A 21488-nucleotide genomic window follows, 5' to 3' on the forward strand; every position below is an offset into this window, starting at 1 on the left:
CACGTTTTGTTTTAGAGACCTTCAGACTTGGCTAAAATTGTCAAAATCAGTTTTGTAGTGTTTACATAGCTGTTGTTGAGTGGAGGATATTATGAAGCCTTGTTATTATATAATTTTAACTTGAAACGGGTCACGGGAGACCCGAACACAACATAAGGGTTACATGTACACTTTGACATAATGACAAACATCAGTTAATGAGGCAACAGATGGTGAGTATTTAGTCAATGCATACTTTACTTTTAAGGATTAGTCACTTAAGAAAGTAGTCTACAACAGTGAAATAGACATGTTGTTAAAGGTGTGCATGCTCTTTTATATATACAGGAGTATAGCATTGTTATTTTACCTAAAGTTTGAGGGAATGCTGAGTGGAATGATTCAATAAACATCTTTAGAGATAGTGTTTTTTTGTACAAAAAGGAGCAGTTGTTTTATAGCAGGTTCTTCAGGATGTGTGCCACAGCTTCTGGGAAACTGTCACATGTCAGGTGGGGGGGAGGGTTGATGTTATCCTCATCTCCTTCTCGGTATTTACCTAACACAGAAATTGGAATGCTATTAATGACAAAAAACAAAACAATGTGTTCACAAGTCTATGTTGGAAGAAGTACAGCATGCCAAAAAATATAAACAACAATCCTATAGTATGTAGGAAAAAAGAACAAAACTCACAGTATAGTTTATTTAAAAAATGAAAAACAGTCATAGTATATATATATATATTAGGGCTGTCAAACGATTACAATTTTTAATCAGATTAATCACAGCTTAAAAATTAATTAATCATGATTAATCACCATTCGAACTATGTCCAAAATATGCCATTTATTTATGCATATTGTTGTGGGAATGGAAAGATAAATGAAAGAAGGCGGATATATCCATTTAACATACAGTATCTATGTTTATTATAACATTTTTCTGCGTGTCTTAATGAAAGACAACCCACACACCTATCAATCATCAAACCGTGGGGTCTTAATTCATTACGTGTTGATTTCTATCAACGGGGGAGTACTTCAGGAAAGTCGACGGGGGGGGCGGCTAGTGGAGTACTTCGTGACCACAGAGTGTGAACGTTGTGATCAGCTGTTTTAGCGCAGTTCTCCAGTGAAGGGGGGGGGAGTCTCCCTCCGTAGCCGGTTGGCGTAGTTCTGGCACAATTCCGTTGTACAGACCGACGTTAACAGCAGCCCTGTCTGTGCACACGGAGACCGACTCTGTCGTCCGGTGATCTAACCGCCTTCTGGAAAAGCTTCACAAGTACGTCGGTAAGCAAATGCGCTTTGTGACACAAGTGACGGTACGCATTTCAGATTACGCACATAACCTGGGTACCAGTTATGTGCACCCCTGTACTACAGCAAAAGTATTCTCCGTCGGGACTTCCTGCAACAACACCACGCCGTTATCAAAGATGTTCTATTGAGAAGACGATCACTACGTGACAAAAGTTTTCAAAACCGTGGCTACTGAAATCAATCTTACTAACTGCTGTCTGTGCAATTTACTCCGCGCGAGTTGGCAGATTTTATTTTGCTTCCTTTAACATCATTTTTCATGGTGGGGCTAAGCCATTTATTGGTATGGGTGTAGCCTATCCCAGCCATACCCTGGCGCTGCCACTGGTGGCACGTATGGGGCGGGCCATTCTGCACATGCGTTAAATGCGTTAAATATTTTAACGCAATTAATTCAAAAAATTAATTACCGCCGTTAACGCGATAATTTTGACAGCGCTAATATATATATATGTCATATAAATTACATAGTATTGTACATTGAAAATATCACAAAAAACAACAAAGTATAGTATGTTGAAATTATCTGAAAAATCGACAAATAAATGAGACAAAACAATGTAATGTAGTGTATCAAAACAAAAATCAGAAATCTGAAAAGAAATCTGAAAAAAAAATGTCGAAAAAACGTCATAGTATGCAGAATGTCGTAAAGTATAGAAAGTCATAAAAAGTCATAGTATAGTTTTCCATAAAAAAGAAGGGAAAATAAAAAAGGACGTTTCTCACCAGTTCTGACCAGAATTCCCAACATCCCTGTGTTCTGTGCTCCGCCCACATCATCTCTGGCATCCTATGGGAAAGCAGCACAAACCATTGAAAACATAATTTGATTGGTCTACACATGTACCTACAGGCTGCTGTTGAAACAGTTAGAAGTTGTTTCCCACAGATCCACAAGCTGAGATTCCTATCAGATATTGAAAAGTAAGGTATGATGCGTAAAATAACGTTTTTTAAAAGACATTTCTATTTGGAGTGCGACTGATCTCCGGTTTGATTCCCAACAAGAGCCCACTCTCTCTGTGCCCTTGTTCACAATAATGTACGTATAATGTATGTATACTTACATCTCCTATCATGACAGCTTCAGTGGGGCTACATCCTAAATCAGACAGGGCCTATTAGAAGGAAACACAAAGGCCTTGTTAAGAGGTAGAACAAAAATAAATAAATACAGAAATCTGATTCATACATGGGTTAAGAAGTTGGACAAACTTCTAACCTGTGTGAAGAAACACTTTTCGGGCTTTCCCACCACAGTAGCTCTGCAGTCTGCAGCGAACTCCAGTCCCGCCACAAAGGGCCCGGGGCCGAGGGCCAAACCATCCGCACGTTTGTAGTATCGAGCCTTATGGATGGCGATGAGAGGAGCTCCTTCCAGAACCATCCTGGACAAAATACACACAATTATACACGCTTCACTATCAACCGTAATAACCAGGGGCATAAAGCTCTAGATGGTGTTTTCACAGAGGTACGGTCTCTCAATGACTCAGCCATTTCAAAGTTAAAGATGATAGACATCCTCTTTTGGGAAAATGAAATAAGAGACTAATTAGAAACGTTTTTATTTCTATACCAGCAACAAAAGCTGGACTGTAACTGTTATCTCAATATTTGTAACGCACATGTTTGTGACCCACTGATGGATGTGTCACCTGAAAGCCTGGTTGAGTGTCTGGTAGTTGAAGTGATCAGGAGAGAGTCCGATGACAACGGCGTTTGGCTCTGACGTGTCAATACCTTGAAATTGGAATTATAAAAGTCAATAAGTTATAATATTGATATGATTTTGTATCCAGCATGTCATGTATTAAATGTCGTTATTAAATGTAATGATATAAAGATTATTTGGAAAGGGAAACAATCTATGTAGCTGTCCATCATTTTGCAATAATATTCATCCTGTAAATATAATGTATGATGTCCTTTATTGTTTTATGTTTCATGTGGAACCTATATGCTGCAGGTCTCCCTTGAAAAAGAGATCTATGATCTCAAGGGACCAATCTGGTTAAATAAAGGTTTGAAATGAATGTCATTGTGCACTTTGGAAACAATTCAACAACTACTCATCGAAAAATTGTGAACGTACAGTAAGATTTGGCTTTGGACCCCTTAAAATAAACTGATGGCTATAGGTTGAATAGCGACACACACACACACACACACACACACACACACACACACACACACACACACACACACACACACACACACACACACACACACACACACAACACACACACACACACACACACACACACACACACACACACACACACACACACACACACACACACACACACACACACACACACACACACACACACACACACACCACACACACACACACACACACACACACACACACACACACACACACACACACACACACACACACACACACACACACACACACACACACACACACACACACACACACACACACACACACACACACACACACACACACACACACACACAGCGTTATGTTCAGGTTCTTTTCCTTGATTTTAAAAGATATAATATTGTTAAAATGCTTGTTTACTGTTGTACCACCTAGTACTTGGTGCTTTGGCAATACTTTGTTTTTGAAATGGTCATGCCAATAAAGCTTATTTGAACACACACACAAACCACGCCCTACACCCTAGCCGGTTTGGGATTGGGCCTCACTCACACACCTGTGAAGTCTTCCAGAGCGCTGTCCTCCACCAGCAGCAGCGGTCTGAGTTGGTTCCGCTCCACCAAACTCCTCGCGGCACTGAGCGAAGTGAAGATCTCTTTTTCCTGCAGTTAGGTTCATTTTCAAAATAAAAGTCAGGGAATAAAGAGTTGATCTCTTCATGAAGTAGCTCGCATTAAAGCATGTGCACATTTATTCTCAGTTCTTTCACATACATTCTAAAAAACAAATGTACATTGTTCAAAGTAACTTGTCATACTTCTGTAGGGAATATTTTGGTATATTTACATTTCATTTTCTTTTAAGATAATAGTTTTCAACATGTCAACCAAGTCTTCTTACTGTGTTTATGTAGGCAGCATTTCACACCACAGCACATTCCTTGTATGTGTAAAGTCACTTGGTAATAAACCTGGTTCTGAATAAATGAAACCTGTGTTTGGAAGTTCTACCTGGACGTGGAAGTCGAGCCGCTGCAGTCTCTCCACTAAACTCCTCTTGCTCTCCTTCGTGGTGTTGGTCACAAACTTCACATCGACAGACGCCTGCCGTAACCTGAAGGCACCGCGACACACAAGCAAACATTTCAACTTTAAAGCACACAAAACCATAATAACAGCGACATTTTACATTTCATTTTAATAAATTATATCTTTATTGAGCATACATAACCTAATTAAATACATGTTAAGCTATAATTCTTAACATAACAATCAACAAACCAGAAAAAAAGAATAAAGAAAATAAGGATCCCCTTGTTTATAGCAGTGGTTCTCAACTGGTCAAGCCTCAGGACCCAATGTTTTCCTTTGTCAATAAATCGCGACCCAAAGTTTTGAACCACTCAAATGTATTTCACAGAAAATAGTGCAGTAATGTATATGCTTCTCAGCAGACACTTTTAAGTAAAGTGAAGTACAGTGTATTCATTTTCAGTAAATGTATTCCATGAAACAAAACCACATCCTCAACATTGTTAGTGCAATGCAAGGCAGATTATATCCCTTCACAGAACTAAAACAACCCCATAGCATTATCTCTCCATAGAGGAGTGTCCCAATACTTTTTTTTATATACACTATATAGACAAAAGTATTGGGTCATGACTAAGAGAAGTGTCCCAATACTTTTTTTATATACACTATATAGACAAAAGTATTGGGTCATGACTAAGAGAAGTGTCCCAATACTTTTTTTATATACACTATATAGACAAAAGTATTGGGTCATGACTAAGAGAAGTGTCCCAATACTTTTTTTATATACACTATATAGACAAAAGTATAGGGTCATGATTAAGAGGAGTGACCCAATACTTTTTTTATATACACTATATAGACAAAAGTATAGGGTCATGATTAAGAGGAGTGACCCAATACTTTTCTCTATATAAAAAAAAAAAAGTACAGGGACATTAGAAGACAAAAAATCATAACATTCTCCATGGGGAGAATGCCCCCATGAGAATGTTATGATTTTTTTTCTACTATTTTTTACATATCCATGACTTCATTCATGTTTTTTCTCTACATGATATAATAAAAACATATTTCACAGGATCCTTTGATTTGTAGTTCATGAGGTTATACTTATACTTAAACGATTCCATGTAGATTTGTTTTATTATCGTATACTAGGAATACAACAAAATCTTCTACTTGATTACCTCTGGTGTTTTCCAAGCTGGGTTTTTATTCAGAGGAATACCAAAACCTGTTATGAGCATTTTTCATTGCTATTTGGGCGATGTCTCCTACCTGTTGAGGGCGTCCTGCGCCCCGGGCACCGCCGTGTCCTCGATGTGTAAAGTTCCACTCAGGTCGATGAGCACCGCCTTCAGAGCGCGTCGGCCCGCCATGATGGAGACCTGCAGAGCACGTAGAAAATACTGAATGTTCTCTTCTAATATCAAAGTAGCACATGATAACAAAAGCCCTACGTAGCTGTGCACGTAACCGGATGTATGATTACCTAGAAGAGCGTCAGGACACACTGTGTTAGGCCTATGATAGCTATGTGACAACGATTAACATGATGATTCAGCCTCTATGGGGATAGACATGTGACAAGCATGATCATTTCTGACGTGGGCCTTAGCTAATCTAAACCAAACATTGTATACTGCTTTGAACCGGTATTCCTCCATCTTGTGACTGTAACACTCTCTTGTATATCAGCATGTGAAGGACACTGTTCTGGAACTAGTTGTCCCAAATGCCCTGTGTGTGATGACTACTTCCATTATTGAGAGGATCATAAATACATGTATCCTGATATTGAAGCTCAAGCCGGTGACGAGTGATATTTTCCTAACAATTTTAATTTTATTCCATTTAATTTTATTATGTTTATACTTGTTTCCACCTTAAAGATTTAAGGATTGTAATGCCTGAACACACTGCTGAAACTAAATAATTCCCCAATTTGGGATCAATAAAGTACCTATCTATCTTAAAGAAAAGCTGGAAGAAGTACTTTTAGTGCATACCAAATAGCTCTTAAGTAAAGGTAAGTATTCACATCAAAATATCCTTAAGGTTTCAAGAGTAAACATAATCATATGAAACTATTGGATTATAATTATAACTATAATACAAACATAGAATATATCATATCAATTATTATTTATCAATTGAGAGTTTTGTATTGGCTAATAATCTGAATATGTAAAGTAACTACTTGTAATGAATGCTTGTCAAATAACTGTAGTGGAGTAAAACTCTAAAGTAGTACAAAACAAAAAATACTTAATAGAAGGTAAAGTACAAGTACCTCAAAATTGTAATTAAGTATGGTACTTGAGTAAATGTACTTCCCTACATTCACCACTGGTTTAAGGCATACGACACGCCATGTTTGTCGTTTTCTTTTTACTAATACCGTCTGTAAAGAAAATGTCTTGTATTTTGAGCAATGACAAAACAAAGAAAAAGTTCTGTCTCAAGCTTTATTGCTATACTGTTTAGCTAAATTCACTCACATAACAATGGTACAAATAATCCTCGTCCTAAAATTGGACTGTCACTCACTTGACTGAACATTAAACAGCCACATTATCAATAGTGTTTCAAATCTGTTATCAGTTTTACGCTGTTAGATAAGAGCTGCTCCGATTAGGATGTTCTAAACCACTAAGTATGACCAAGGTCCGCTGTAAATGGAGCTTTACTCAGTTTAAAAAAGCTTATTCTTTCATAATAATATTTTATTTGAGAGATTATACCTCCATAATCATAATTCACATAGGTAGTGGCAGAATTGATCAGATTACTGCGTTGTTCAAACCTACATCAGGACCGATTGAGAGGATTATTGACCGGTTCGTGACATCATGCCTAAAACACAGATTTTAGGATTGTATTTTATGTGTGATCCCCTATTATTTAGACATGTTCGGATTTCTGTTGTGTAGTTATCAATGTGAGGGTACAATTAATGATCTTAATACGCTCACCAAAAAACAAACGTACAGCCTGTAGGTCATGTCTCTCTTATTTGTATTTAGCTCCACTAATATCAGAAAAGCGTGCTGGGAGGGGAGTGCCAAAGTAAAAGGCTGTGTGTGTGTGTGTGTGTGTGTGTGTGTGTGTGTGTGTGTGTGTGTGTGTGTGTGTGTGTGTGTGTGTGTGTGTGCTGGGGAAAACAGGGCTAAACTAAACAAGCTTCACAATTTTCCAACAATTACCTCTGAGTTTGTACATGTTTATTGAACTATCTTTATGTGATGTTTATTTATTAATATTCACTGTTACATTAAGTGTTCATTCAGGTTGTGTCGATGAATTATAATATGAGGCAGACAGTAAGAAAAAAAAAGAACAGAAAAGATAAGAATATTATTTAAAAATATATATTATTTAAACTGAAATAAACACTATGTGTAATGCAGCTGTTCTTATTTATATAGGGAACTGTTTGTGTTTTATTATAATTGTATGTGAGTCTTGAATCATAATCATGGTTTTATTTTGTAATTACTATTATTTTTAAATTATCTCCATTGCACTGAGGTTGTATCAGCTGTAACATTAACAACCAGCACTTATCAAGTGAGATAACCAGCTAATAGTAGTATTAGATGCTAGCTGGACCTGTTCCCCTGAATGAAGGATAAAAGGTAAAAAGGGAATTATTTAACCGATAAATTAAACTTTTAATATCCACTACTTCATTTCCACACTTTCCGATGTCACTGCTCATAAAAAACGTTGTGTTTTTAACAGCAAAACGTCTTAATAACTGAGTAAATGTGAAGAAAGTTAGCAAACTGCAAAGCTAACCTTTAGCAACAGCTCTCCCCCGACTTCCTGGTTTCTTCTTCGTTGGTGTAAAGTGGAGTTTCGTCTCTGTGAGCTCAGTGCTGCCCCTTCCGGCTCAACACCGCAACAGCATATTCTCTCGTAATTCCTATATCTTATGTTTTTATATTTTTGTACCTCTTATTTTTGGAAAAACATTTTTTTTTAATAGCACTTTTTTACATCACTACTTCTTATCTCTATTATAATTATTTCCCCCCAATTCATAATGTATGTTATGATCAGATAAGAGGGTTATCCTTAACCACTTAATCACTCATTACAATAATAATAAAAAAGCATATGCATCCCGTCATCCCGTCCCACTAACAACCAACAGATGTTTTGCATTAGTGGTTCTTTAAGGGCATTCAGATTTAATATGAGGAGAGGTATTATCAAAAACGGCAACAACCTTCTCTCCGCCGTATGCCAGACAGCACTGATCAAATCCTCTTTCATACATCCATTGAATAACTGTTTCCCAGTGTTGTTTTGGAGTTTTCCTCCCAAAAATATTGTGCTGCCCATCAACTGGGAAAACACGAAAACTAATCTGACACTATGAATGTTTTGTTCAGACAAAATATCTAAATGATTAACATATTTTAAATCCCTTCTTATATATATATATATATATATATATATAAAAAAACGCTTAAATGTTATTTTCTGGATTTGTTTTTTTAACCTTTTCTTTTTTGATGCTTGTGTTGGGAATACACCTGTCTCTCTTTTGGTTATAACACGTTTGCCAACAGTCCCTTTGTCTCTGCTCCACAACTGTGTTAGGAAATAAAATGTGAACGCACTACATATTTTAGTTTCTTACTTTTATCCATATTTATTCAAAATCTAAGAGGCAGCTTTTTTGTATGGTTCTGGTGGACAGACATTGAGGATGTCAAGTCTAAAACCAATACACTTAATTTAGTTGTCTTAATTGTAATTGTAAAGATTTAAAATAGCTCTCATGTTTATCTGTAACGTTAAAAAATCAAGTCCCTTTTTTTCAAGTTAATGTTGAAGATGTCTTTCTAGAATTAAAGTCAACATATTTTCGAGTTTTGAATCTTACCCATGACCCTCTGCTGCATGTCATGTCGTCTTTCTCCCATTTGCCCTCCTTATAATACATGTAAAATACCCATAAAGTCATAAAAGTAACAAGTCACACACACATCTAAACATTTTACATCTTTAGAAGCTAAAGGGTCAAAACAACATCTGAATGATTTATCATTGAAAATCCCCAAACATCCTGACCTGTGAAGTGCAGATCCATATTCACGCATGATCGCTTACAGATGTCACTGTGAACCCACCGCTAAACTCCGACTAATCACAGATCAAAGTGGCTTTACTACGAAAATCTCTCTGACAAACATATGCTACTAATTCCAGCAGATCCCCTCTCCCCCTCCCACGCATTTAGAATCTACAGTAGTATTCATACAAATATGTGTGCAGCTTCGTGGCAGAGGAAAGGGTGATAATTCACAACATATGTGGATTATCAATGAAGTGGAGCAGGGATGGATGGACACATGTGTGGATTATATGTGTATGTCGAACTGAAGAGAGGGGTTCTTCAAATACTCGGACTTAAATGAAAACAAATGTATGATAACAAAAAAGAAAATATAAAGAATTGAATAATACATTTATTTCAAGACAAAAAAACATCTCATTACTATTACAATGAGAGGGAATTGATGTGTAAACAGTACACATGTGGATTGTTTTGAGCTGCGTTTGGCAGTATTGCTTAGAATCTAGATTAAAACATTTAACCACATTTAACATACGGATAAATCACAGAACATTTGTCTGACTGTTTGTGTAAAATCTGTATATTGCACCTATGAAACGCCAAGTAGGTTTTGGACTCTAAAGCATACACTATCAGAATGAAGTCCTGAAATACAAGTTGGCAGCCTAAAAACACTTTTAACTTACTTCCAGTTTGAAATAAATAAAAATGGCACCTCATTTTTTACATATTGTCAAGCCCTACTGCTGTAAAAACTGTTTTACATTATCGTTTGTAACAAGATGATAAAACATACATTATGATTAAACCATTGTATCGGAGTGTTGAAACGAGGACAAACACACTATGAAACACAAAGTGGCGATATGACGAATCATTATTTCCATTGTGTCCTTTTTGTGTCCCACTGACACGCAGGTGAGGTCAGGGTTAGTCCTGGTGTTTAGGCCACACTTTCTGTGACTTGTGGTTGGGTTGTTTCATCTTGTCTTTGAGTGTAAAATGTTTAAGTTTTTTCGAATTCCATGCCGTTCTTCACTCTGCTGATGACTGGCGAAGTCTCTAACTGATGGATATTTCTCTGTGTTTAAGTTTGTGGTTGTTCTTTGGCACGTCTGGTCCTCTGGCTTGATTGGTGCTCAGTGTACCGCCGTCAACCGAAGAGTAACAAGAGGACAATGCAGACTGTATTCACTATTATCAAAGGCACTATGGAAAAAAGAGAAGAAAAAGAATTAGCAGAATCCTCAACCCTTAGAAATACAAGTACCCCAACAACAATTAGGTAATTTAAGAATTCTGTAATTTCATATTTCCTGATTTAAAACAAAAATATTTGGCTGATGTAATGCTTTCATTGTTTTTTATCCATGAACTTTATTGTTTTTTTGCAACTTGCGGTCCAATAAGGTTTCTATAGGTCAGGCCTTCATTGAATCTGATCTTTTCAAATGATACACAGCACGACTAAATATATCATTCACTCAACATTTTCATTACATTTTAGAAGGTGGAATCTACACTGAACAAAAATATAAATGCAACACTTTTGTTTTTGCTCTCATTTTTCATGAGATGAACTCAAAGATCTAAAACATTTTCTATATACACAAAATAACCATTTCTCTCATATTGTTCACAAATCTGAAAAAATCTGTGATAGTGAGCACTTCTCCTTTGCCGAGATAATCCATCTCACCTCACAGGTGTGGTATATCAAGATGCTGATTAGACAGCATGATTATTGCACAGGTGTGCCTTAGGCTGGCCACAATAAAAGGCCACTCTGAAACGTGCAGTTTTGCTTTATTGGGGGGGGTCTGGGGGGGGTCCGAAAACCAGTCAGTATCTGTTGTGACCACCATTTGCCTCACGCAGTGCAACACATCTCCTTCGCATAGAGTTGATCAGGTTGTTGATTGTGGCCTGTGGAATGTTGGTCCACTCCTCTTCAATGGCTGTGCGAAGTTGCTGGATATTGGCAGGAACTGGAACACGCTGTCGTATACGCCGATCCAGAGCATCCCAAACATGCTCAATGGGTGACATGTCCGGTGAGTATGCTGGCCATGCAAGAACTGGGATGTTTTCAGCCTCCAGGAATTGTGTACAGATCCTTGGGGCCGTGCATTATCATGCTGCAACATGAGGTGATGGTCGTGGATGAATGGCACAACAATGGGCCTCAGGATCTCGTCACGGTATCTCTGTGCATTCACAATGCCATCAATAAAATGCACCTGTGTTCGTCGTCCATAACATACGCCTGCCCATACCATAACCCCACCACCACTAGGGGTTTCACCAACTAATCGACTAGTCGACTACCTTTACCACTAGTCGGCGCTGTAGGCCCTAGTCAACTAGTCGTGAAAGAAATGGAGGTAAACGAGGATCTGCAAAATGCTTCAAAACACGTCCGACATTCTTATGTATGGCAGTACTTCAACAAAGATGTAACCAACTCCACAGTGAAGTGTCAGTTGTGTACAGCTGTACTGAAGTACAACAAAAATACATCTGCTATGCGCAACCATCTGAAGATGAGACACTCGCTGCCGACAGCTAGCACTAGCAGTAATGCTAGCACCAGTGAGCAACGGACCGGCGTCAGCACAGGACAGAGGCAGACGAGCAGCAAGAAAAAACGGGTCTACAGTGATGCGAGCTAGGGTTTACTGCCAGCGGACACCGCATATCCCCACAATGGATAACCCACTGGAGTGGTGGGCAAAAAACGTGCACCGCGTCCCCCGTTTAGCCAAGCTTTCGAGGAGCTACCTGGCTATTCCAGCCACCCCGAGTGAGAGGGTTTTTTCACTGGCAGGCAACACTGTCACCCGAAAGCGGTCAAGCCTCCTTCCCTCACATGTCGATGCGTTGGTGTTCCTCAATGCAAACCAAAAATCTGGAACGGTGGACGTTATCGTGGAGGATAGCGAGTAAAGTGTTGCGCAATGCGCTGTTGAGCACTGGATTTACGTGGCATTTCAGTAAACAGAGTTTTTTGCTGTCGATTTTGGTGAGTCCAGTTACTGTTTGTTATTTACTAAGTCCAGTTACTGTTTGTTATTTACTCAGCCATGTAACACAAATTAAAATGCAGTGTTTAATGTAACTGTATGAGTTCCGATATAAAATACAGTTGTACACCTCTCTTTGTGTGTCTTTATTATGACGTAACGACTAGTCGACTGCTATTTTGAAAAACGTGTCGACTAGTAAATATTGGTAGTTGTGAAACCCCTAACCACCACCATGGGCCACTCGATTCACAACATTGACATAAAAAAAACGCTCACCCACACGACGCCACACACGCGCCATCTGCCCTGAACAGTGAAAACCGGGATTCATCCGTGAAGAGAACACCTCTCCAACGTGCCAGACGCCATCGAATGTGAGCTGTTGCCCACTCAAGTCGAACCGGAGTCAGGTCGAGACCCCGATGAGGACGACGAGCATGCAGATGAGCTTCCCTGAGACGGTTTCTGACAGTTTGTGCACAAATTCTTTGGTTATGCAAACCGATTGTTGCAGCGGCTGTCCAAGTGGCTGGTCTCAGACGATCTTGGAGGTGAACATGCTGGATGTGGAGGTCCTGGGCTGGTGTGGTTACATGTGGTCTGCGGTTGTGAGGCCGGTTGGATGTACTGCCAAATTCTCTGAAACGCCTTTGGAGACGGCTTATGGTAGAGAAATGAACATTCAATTCACGGGCAACAGCTCTGGTGGACATTCCTGCTGTCAGCATGCCAATTGCACGCTCCCTCAAAACTTGCGACATCTGTGGCATTGTGCTGTGTGATAAAACTGAACATTTTAGAGTGGCCTTTCATTGTGGCCAGCCTAAGGCACACCTGTGCAATAATCATGCTGTCTAATCAGCATCTTGATATGCCACACCTGTGAGGTGGGATGGATTATCTCGGCAAAGGAGAAGTGCTCACTATCACAGATTTTTTCAGATTTGTGAACAATATTTGAGAGAAATGGTTATTTTGTGTACATAGAAAATGTTTTAGATCTTTGAGTTCATCTCATGAAAAATGGGAGCAAAAACAAAAGTGTTGCGTTTATATTTTTGTTCAGTGTATGTTTTCCTATGTGAACTAACTTACTTACCTCTCATGACAGTGCGAACCGAGCGGATGAGGGTTAGAATCTGAGCTTTGACACCCGGATCGTCCCCAAAACCTCCAACTCCCTGGTCGACCCCCCAGCCGACTGAAGACAGCGAGGAGCAAATGGGGTGAAACAGAGGGGGAAGTAAAGAAAAGAGAAAGGAAACAGGATGAAGCAATTGGTTGGAAGAGAATAAAACACAACAGCAAATGTATTTGTTTTTAAAATCGTCCCTAACATGCCTTTTGTGGTAAATGGTCTGTGATGGCTTAAAGTTCCCTAGAGGGACTGAAACATTCATTTGGACTCCATTGTTTACTTCATTAAATAAAACAACATCACTGTGTATAACTTCTATTGGCTAGCGCTACAACAAATTGTACGTGATCGGCTAAGGCAGGGGTCGGCAACCCGTGGCCCACGGGCCGCATGCGGCCCTTGAGCCCTAGACAAAAATAAGAAGGAAATAAAATAAAAGTATTTGTAGGACTATTTATATTTTGTTGCATGGTTGAAAATGTTTCGTATCTTGTATTTTGAGGTGATACTGTGACACATAAATAAAAAACATAACGATTTTAATTAGGTCAACTAAAATATGCGTCACATCTGGCTACGGTCCCGCGTGAGCGCCTTTTCTTGGAGGCGCATAACCTGACCCCCTGGCTCGATGAGCGAACTATGGATAAATCAAAGAAAAGTACCGGAGGAACACAGAATTTAATTCTGTGTGGACAGAGTTATATGCTTTCACAGCAAACAATGCTGGTTTACCGGTATGTTTGATATGTAGAGAGAAGTTGTCAACGGTGGTGCAGCCTTTACGTATCGAGGAACAACACGGGAGAGGAAGACAGCTGACGATCTTCAGTCATAATTCAATGAGGTATGTAATTTATTTCAGAAAACACTTTTTGTTATATTCCATGGAATGCTCTTAACGTCCCGATAGCAATGAATATATTAAATGCTTTGACAATAAATACATACAAAAATTAATCTCTGGAAGCCGTAGCGATGTAAAAAGCACGACCAATCATCTGAGCCGGCCCGGCTAAAATAACTGGATGGCCTACCTGCCTGTCAGCCTTCCATCTGTGCACAAACTTATCTCGTGCCCTCATTGGTCATGTGCGCGTTCGTGTGTGTTGGAGGAGGGGCTTTGTGTACTTTCAAAATTCTAGCGCACTCGAGCTGGTTTCTCCATTCTTACCTACCCTACCTTTAACTCTTTTTAGGGTGCAGCTATATGTTTTATTTATTTCAAAGTGGGCCCATTTTAATAATATTTATTTTCCTTCAAATGTGCAGAGGACTCCCCAAGTGCTGTGTTTAATTTATTTTAAAGTAGGCCTGTGTATTATTTTTAATTCTCCTTATAAGAGTTCTTTGTTTCTTATTAGAGGTTAACAGTTTTATATCATGTAATAAATAGCCTAATAAATGCAAAAAACTGTAGTTTTTGTCTGATATAACAATAAAAAACTATGAAATATGTTTTGCGGCTCCAGACAAAAAAATGTTTTGGAAAAAGGAGCAAAATGGCTCTTTTGGTCAAAAAGGTTGCAGACCCCTGGGCTAAGGGATGAGACTTCTCTAAACAATTGACCAATCACAACAGAGCCTGCCAGCTAACCAATCAGAGCAGACTGGGCTCTGGTTTCAGACAGAGTGAAAATAGGTTCTGCTTCACAGGCAGTATGAGAAAAATAAAGAGCTTTTTGAACATAAAAGCATGGAAACATGTCACAGTAAAGGCACAACATATAATTTGCATAAAAGGACTCCTTTAACATTAAGTGTTTCCACAAATGTTACCTTTAGTAGCACTAATTGTAATTTATTATATGTAATGTCTTGTCTTTTATCTATGTAATGTCTTGTCTTTTATCTGGACCCTGAGTCTGTAATAAAGTTTTTCATTCATTCATTCTAAGAATGGCACAATTATATTATTCAACACTGAACATTTCTCTCCAATGAACAAACTTCAAACTTCTGTCTAAAAAATCCCAACATAATCCGATTCAATGTTAGAACAAAAGGCTGTGTATAACATAGGCAGCTGATAATGAAGTAACGTCACACACTTAGCTAGCTGTTTTTGAAACCGTAAACATCGTATTTGTAATAAAAATGCATGATGTAAACAAAGAAGGATACTTACACTTGCTGAGAAACCTTTCTTCGTGCAACACAGCGACTGCATTAGTGCACAGAATAGCGGTCTGGATGAGAGAGTACAGTGTAAACGCCATGCTGGCAACTTCTTCTCCTCCTCCTTCTTCTTCTGCGTCCACCACTCCCAAAAATGTAGATGCCGTAAAGAGGCAGCGGACGTCGTGAAACAGTAGTAAACGGGAACGAGCTAATAATAAGTACTTCGGTGTTAAGGGAACTTTTGTTTCAAAGTAGTCGTTTAAAAACACATGTATTAATGGGGGAAACAGGTCATATTTCATCATTATGTGTCCCTAGTTATGCATCTTCCCTAAAATCTAAATAATAATACAAAAATATATATAGGACACACATGTACTTTTAAATTATGATATATTTGTCCTCTTTTCTTCTAATGAAAATTGACTAATAAAGTCATACAAAAATAATTGAATATTGAAAAAATGATTTTGTTTCATATAATCCTTGTCAAATGACTTGTGCTGCTGTTGTGACATCTGTGATTTCCCTTTATTTCATTTGTGTGTCTTCTTTTTACAAATCCTCGTGTTTTATATCATATATTTTCTTAATTTAGGAGATGGAGCAGCCTGTATTACTATCACACATTAGCATGAAACATGAAGCCACAGTCCGGTTATTGTATAGACTTTTAATTTACACATAAATAGTAGAGAAACTACAAGAACATATTTTAATACATCTGCATCAACAGTTTATAATGATAACATTTCTCTCAGTAAATGACAACTTTATCCATTCATTCATTCTATAAACAAGGTGGGTGAGTTCTCATGTGTGATCCCTGTGACACACACTTGATCATCATCAACACATTTCTTTCTTTTTGACATTATAATAAATAATATGTTCACAATCAGGGTCTTAGGCCCTGGTACTCAAATAAATAAACAAACAAACACATATAGATAGGCTCACTGTGAGGCTCAGTATTCTCACGTTGACATTGTATACAGTCAGATCAAATCATTTACAGGTAGATGTACAACCCTGACACACGGCAGCCTTCTGCTCCTCGTGTCCCGGATACTCATTTGGAGAGCAAACACGAAAACAGGGATTGGCCTTTAATTGTCATTGTGTCCATCTGACAACACCCCATCATTTAGCTGATGGTGGTAATGTTACCTTGCCCGTGGATCGGTGTTAAAAACATTTGGTCGGAGGGTTACAATTATCTTCACGGTTCATTTTGAGGAAAGGATTCACAAATAAAACAGTAAAAAGGCTGCTGAGCTGTGGATGTGACACAGGATATTGTTTTGAGCTAACTTCCTGTTTAAATAAAAGGTGAAAAATGTCAGCATTGAAAATAATACTCTAGGTTTTTGTGCACTCCCCAAATACTAAAGCTCTTAATTAAAGCGTTACGTGATGATGCCCTTTATTAATACTGCTCTCTCTTTAGGTTTAAAACCCAAAAACACTTATTTCATTTCCTCCCTTGTTCTTCATCTGGCATATTCAAGTTAGTAATGTCTAACGGAGTAAAGGATGGTGCATGAAATCACCACAAACATCTGACCTCTTCAGGGACATGCTGACAACCTGGGTAACTATGAGACGTTTGTTTGGGTCAATGAACACAACTGGACATGATGAGGAGAATCCCTTTGGGACCAAATGTTTTCTCTCAAGGGTGCCAATCTGATCCATCAATGTTAGAAGTCCGTCCTTGTCCACAGTCTGATGTATGTACAGTTGGGCCAGCAGCAGTCATGGACAATAACACAGTCTTACTGTTGCTATGACTCTGCCCCTCTTCGTCTTTCGGAGCTTGGAAAAGTTCACAGTTTGTTTTGCACAGCTCTAAAACTCACAAAAGAGGAGATGGGTTGTGGTTGCTTTGGTCCGGGTTGGGTGAAGCTTTGATGTTCCCTTTTCCCCCTAATGTCGCCAGTGTGTGCCCATTTGAGTTCAGTCAGTTTGGGAAATGAACTGGAGGCAGGGAGAAGGAGCTTTGATCAGCTACTTCTAAAGTGTTTCACTGAACAGAGCTAATAACAAAGGCAGAAGAAAACAAATGTTAATAATATATTCAGTCGTATTCTGTTTGGGTCTCTCCCGTATATTTCTCTGTTTTTTTTCTTCTTGGGACATTCACAGAAATCCAGGCAGCCTTCCTCTCATTGTTGATTCTGCCTGTGAAGAAAGTAAATGCATAGAAACTCAAATTAGTGTCATGTTCTGGTTTAGTGTTTTTCAAAGACTAATGTGTATACTTATGTATGTCTTTTTGCTAGACCAGGATACGTTATTGTCAATCAAATTAAGCACAAAATGTATTTTAATTTCCCAATTTGCCATGAAATAATCACTTTAAAGCAAACAACCCAGTTTAATTGGCTGATTACAGCCTAGTGGTCTAGTTTCCGAAACACTATCCGAACTATACAAAGGCAATTAAACTTGCTGAACTTACTCTCGCTGCTTTGTGTTATAAATAATGAAATGTTCATTTGACATCTACCGTGCTGATATTGTTTTTATTAATAAGCGGCATTTTGAAATGAATGAAAGTAACAATGACCTTTTAGCTATTTGTTGAGATGGGAGCTGATCTTCTCTTTTCTGAGGATGTTTGCGTAGGGAATCTGAAGGGAAGAAGATTCAGAGACAACATTTTAGATCCAGGCTGAACAACATTTGGAAACACATGCAGTAGGAGAACAATAAAGCACTTTGGGAACATTAAAGTATGTCAACATGTGACAGTAGAGGCACAAACTACACATATGAACCTGGAGATTTGCATAATAGGGCCCCTTTAAAGGGAAATGTGAATCTCTGTGCCAGACGGCTAAGGTGTCAAATCCAACCAACATTATGAAATGATAACACAGTAACATCAATCTAAAATGTTGCTGGAGTTCATTGGAATGTCTGTGTGAAATGAATGTGTCATTACTCTCAGACAGATCCATCTGCTGCTTCTTGACACATGAGTCAGTTTTCAACGTGTTTTCGCGTGCATGTGCATGCTTATAAATCAGCTACAATGTTTCCGTCTGCCTTCGTGGTTACATGAACGCAGCCTGCTCTGGTTGTGTGTGTTCGGAGCGAGGTCTGCGAGCGTGTGCAGTTGTGTCAGAAAGCAAAGACAAACAGCGTCTGTCAGCCGGTCTGCCAGCTGCTGCGCTGATTGATGTGGACGGAAACAGAGGAACCTATCACCCGTGAAAGACAAACTACATGATTGGTTCTGTCGTCTGACATAGGAGAAGTGTCCACTTGATCCCTTCTGATGGCTTTATTTATTCTTTGTTTAATTCAGTTTTAGTTTGAAGACATAGGTTTGGATTTGTTATTCATGTCTACAGTCTGGTGTTAATTGGGCTGTTATCGTCACATTTCCTTATTCATTTTTGATTTCTTCATTCGCTGTTCAAACTGTGTAACTATATTTGACTGAAAAGTGCTTCATAATTAGCCTTAATTATATTCCTTTTGAAAAATCATTACCAAGATTGTTTTTCAAAGCTAACAGCGAGGCTTTTTAAACTCCATCTATCCATAAATGGGTGTTTTATGTGTCGTCTCAAGGCGCAGCAATGATATTTCTTTCCATCAGTGCTCAGAGCTGATTGGATCATTAGGAGTCTTACCATCTGTAACTGTTGGACCATCTCTTCTCTGTAGGCGAGCTCTCTTTTCATCTGGTCTTGGAAATTATCTGAAATGAACGTTAGGATCTATGATTAGCCTGAGCAGTATTATCATTTGAGAAACTGATCAAGTAAAGTTATTATAAAACAGCCGATGAAGGATAAAAGAGGTTTAGAAAGACAAAGGAAAGACAAAAGATACGAGCAGGGGGAAAGGGAAATGGAGAAGAACCTCAGAAAGACAGAGAAGGACACGTTGACCTTGAATGATGTGACGAATAGACTTACGGAAGACAGGAAATGGTGAGGTGCCCTTCAGAGCGTGAAACTCTTGCTCCAGTCTCCTCCTGAAGTCGATCTGCTCCAGCAGAACCTTCTGGAGCTCCTCTGCAGGAGCAGGAGCAGGAGGAGGAGGAGGAGGAGGAAAGAAAGAGAGGAGATTTATGAGTCAAGATTCAAAGGCTTTTTTGAAACATGCACAATAGCTACGTTTTGGCAATCAAAATGTGCACCACCAACAATGCAACGTACAATATACTTAATATGAACCTGATGTACTTATATTATTCTGTTTTCATCAAGTTTGTATCTTGTTGGTCGAACGCACTTATTGTAAGTCGCTTTGGATAAAAGCGTCAGCTAAATGTAATGTAATAAGAAATACAATAGTGCACGAGATTCGTGCAAGCAAAATGCAGAAATAAGTAAACTATATATCACAATTGAGACAAATAAAAACAGAAGGTCAAATAGAATATTCTGCAGTGGGGTTAAATACTGCATATATTGTAGTGATATATAAATGAAGAGGTATTTGGACTATTACCAGATGTATGTGTTTTCTATGAACCTGGGAGCTAAATCCGTCTCTAAGCTGTCATATTGTACATATCATCTGTCGTACTGTTTTCTATTGTCTATTGTTCATTTCTTTTGTATAGATGTTCTTTTGTATATTTATGTTCTTGATCTTGTACATTAACTTGTTTTTCTTTTAATATCTTAACTGTATGCACCAACACCAACGCCTTCTACGTGAAAACCTACAATGCAATGAACCTTTTTCTGATTCTGAATGTTTTACTTGAATATTGGTGACTCAAATGAACATTCTTTACCTTTCTCCATGTTCTCCACGTCCTTCTTTAGCACCACAGGAGAGGCAGAACCTCGGCTTTGATCTCCTAAAACATGGAAAGACTTAATGTTAGATTTTAGTTTTACGTGCACAATGACATATGACAGACATATCGCATATCCAATGTGTTCCCGTCCTTATATACCACAGCATCAGAGACTATATGTCAAATGCAACACATAACAGAGTCACATTGTAATGTATTGCAATCTAGACCTTTATTGATACTTTATGTATATGTGTATTAACCCTTCTTCCCACCCAGACTCTTCAACACAGCCCTGTAGTTCACTCTGTGTCCTCTAGATGTCAGTGTAAGCTTGTGCTTGGCAGCCTGAAGGAGAGCTTTAGTGCACTGTTCAATCTCTTATTGCTGTCAGATCATATTGCTTTCTATTAAGAAACAGAACATTCTGGAATTAGACTAAATGATTTTGTAGCTTGTGAAAATGAAGCAACGGTCTGTGCTGAAAAGGTACTTTAAGGGCCTTTCCATCAATTTGGCAAGAAATAAAAAAATGCATAAAAATAAAGCGTAGCTTGGAGCTTACTCTGCTCTGAAACTGTTGCATGTGATGTCGAAATGTGTGTTTTATTTACCAATGCTAGTGGCTATGAACACTGCATTAGTATAGTACAACTGTATTATAATATGCCACATACACATACTATATAGATGCATATTATGTTTCTGTATATTTTTAAAGCTTTTCTTTTGCTGAGGGCATCTACTTGTTGCGGTAAAACTTCATAAACATCTTTATCTCGTACTGTTTTCCACTGCATCAGTTTGAACGTTTCTATAATGTTCTTCTGCTGGTTTGTATGTGTGTTGCGCTTCATGTCTAAAT

At 38.5% G+C, this 21488-nt stretch overlaps 3 protein-coding genes across 3 annotated transcripts; all 3 read right to left on the minus strand.

Moving 5' to 3' along the window:
• Positions 1-213: 213 nt before the first annotated feature.
• On the minus strand, positions 214-8366 carry hdhd2 (haloacid dehalogenase-like hydrolase domain containing 2). The gene is made up of 9 exons (XM_034240577.1): positions 8277-8366; positions 5754-5863; positions 4449-4551; positions 3995-4100; positions 2966-3050; positions 2530-2695; positions 2375-2425; positions 2034-2097; positions 214-538 (listed from the first exon to the last, which is right to left on the minus strand). Exons 2-9 carry the CDS (start codon positions 5852-5854, stop codon positions 435-437), a joined length of 780 nt encoding a protein of 259 aa, XP_034096468.1. The 5' UTR covers positions 5855-5863; positions 8277-8366; the 3' UTR covers positions 214-434.
• A 1572-nt stretch (positions 8367-9938) lies between these two features.
• On the minus strand, positions 9939-16000 carry ier3ip1 (immediate early response 3 interacting protein 1). The gene is made up of 3 exons (XM_034240576.1): positions 15860-16000; positions 13693-13794; positions 9939-10776 (listed from the first exon to the last, which is right to left on the minus strand). The coding sequence occupies exons 1-3, from the start codon at positions 15948-15950 to the stop codon at positions 10721-10723; spliced, it is 249 nt and encodes an 82-aa protein (XP_034096467.1). The 5' UTR covers positions 15951-16000; the 3' UTR covers positions 9939-10720.
• A 614-nt stretch (positions 16001-16614) lies between these two features.
• Positions 16615-20682, minus strand: LOC117562706 (SKI family transcriptional corepressor 2-like). Its single transcript, XM_034240587.1, has 5 exons — positions 20618-20682; positions 19788-19886; positions 19500-19567; positions 18425-18488; positions 16615-18036 (listed from the first exon to the last, which is right to left on the minus strand). The coding sequence occupies exons 1-4, from the start codon at positions 20625-20627 to the stop codon at positions 18432-18434; spliced, it is 234 nt and encodes a 77-aa protein (XP_034096478.1). The 5' UTR covers positions 20628-20682; the 3' UTR covers positions 16615-18036; positions 18425-18431.
• Positions 20683-21488: the final 806 nt, after the last annotated feature.

The sequence above is a fragment of the Gymnodraco acuticeps genome, unplaced genomic scaffold, assembly GCF_902827175.1.
Source record: "Gymnodraco acuticeps unplaced genomic scaffold, fGymAcu1.1, whole genome shotgun sequence".
Lineage (NCBI taxonomy): Eukaryota > Metazoa > Chordata > Actinopteri > Perciformes > Bathydraconidae > Gymnodraco > Gymnodraco acuticeps.

Bases quoted from the DNA above. Each gene is read 5' to 3' on its own strand.
- LOC117562706 (XM_034240587.1), bottom strand. The intron at 19,568-19,787 runs GTAAGTCTATTC...CGTTCATTTCAG, and splicing joins CTCACCATTTCCTGTCTTCC to ATAATTTCCAAGACCAGATG. The intron at 18,489-19,499 runs GTAAGACTCCTA...TCTTCCCTTCAG, and splicing joins TGGTCCAACAGTTACAGATG to ATTCCCTACGCAAACATCCT.
- hdhd2 (XM_034240577.1), bottom strand. From the start codon at position 5,854: ATGGCGGGCCGACGCGCTCTGAAGGCGGTGCTCATCGACCTGAGTGGA. The intron at 4,552-5,753 runs GTAGGAGACATC...CGGTGCCTTCAG, and splicing joins GCGCAGGACGCCCTCAACAG to GTTACGGCAGGCGTCTGTCG. The intron at 3,051-3,994 runs GTGTGTGAGTGA...TCCAATTTCAAG, and splicing joins CGCTCTGGAAGACTTCACAG to GTATTGACACGTCAGAGCCA.
- ier3ip1 (XM_034240576.1), bottom strand. From the start codon at position 15,950: ATGGCGTTTACACTGTACTCTCTCATCCAGACCGCTATTCTGTGCACT. The intron at 13,795-15,859 runs GTAAGTATCCTT...CGCTGTCTTCAG, and splicing joins AGAAAGGTTTCTCAGCAAGT to TCGGCTGGGGGGTCGACCAG. The intron at 10,777-13,692 runs GTAAGTAAGTTA...TTTTTTCCATAG, and splicing joins GGTTCGCACTGTCATGAGAG to TGCCTTTGATAATAGTGAAT.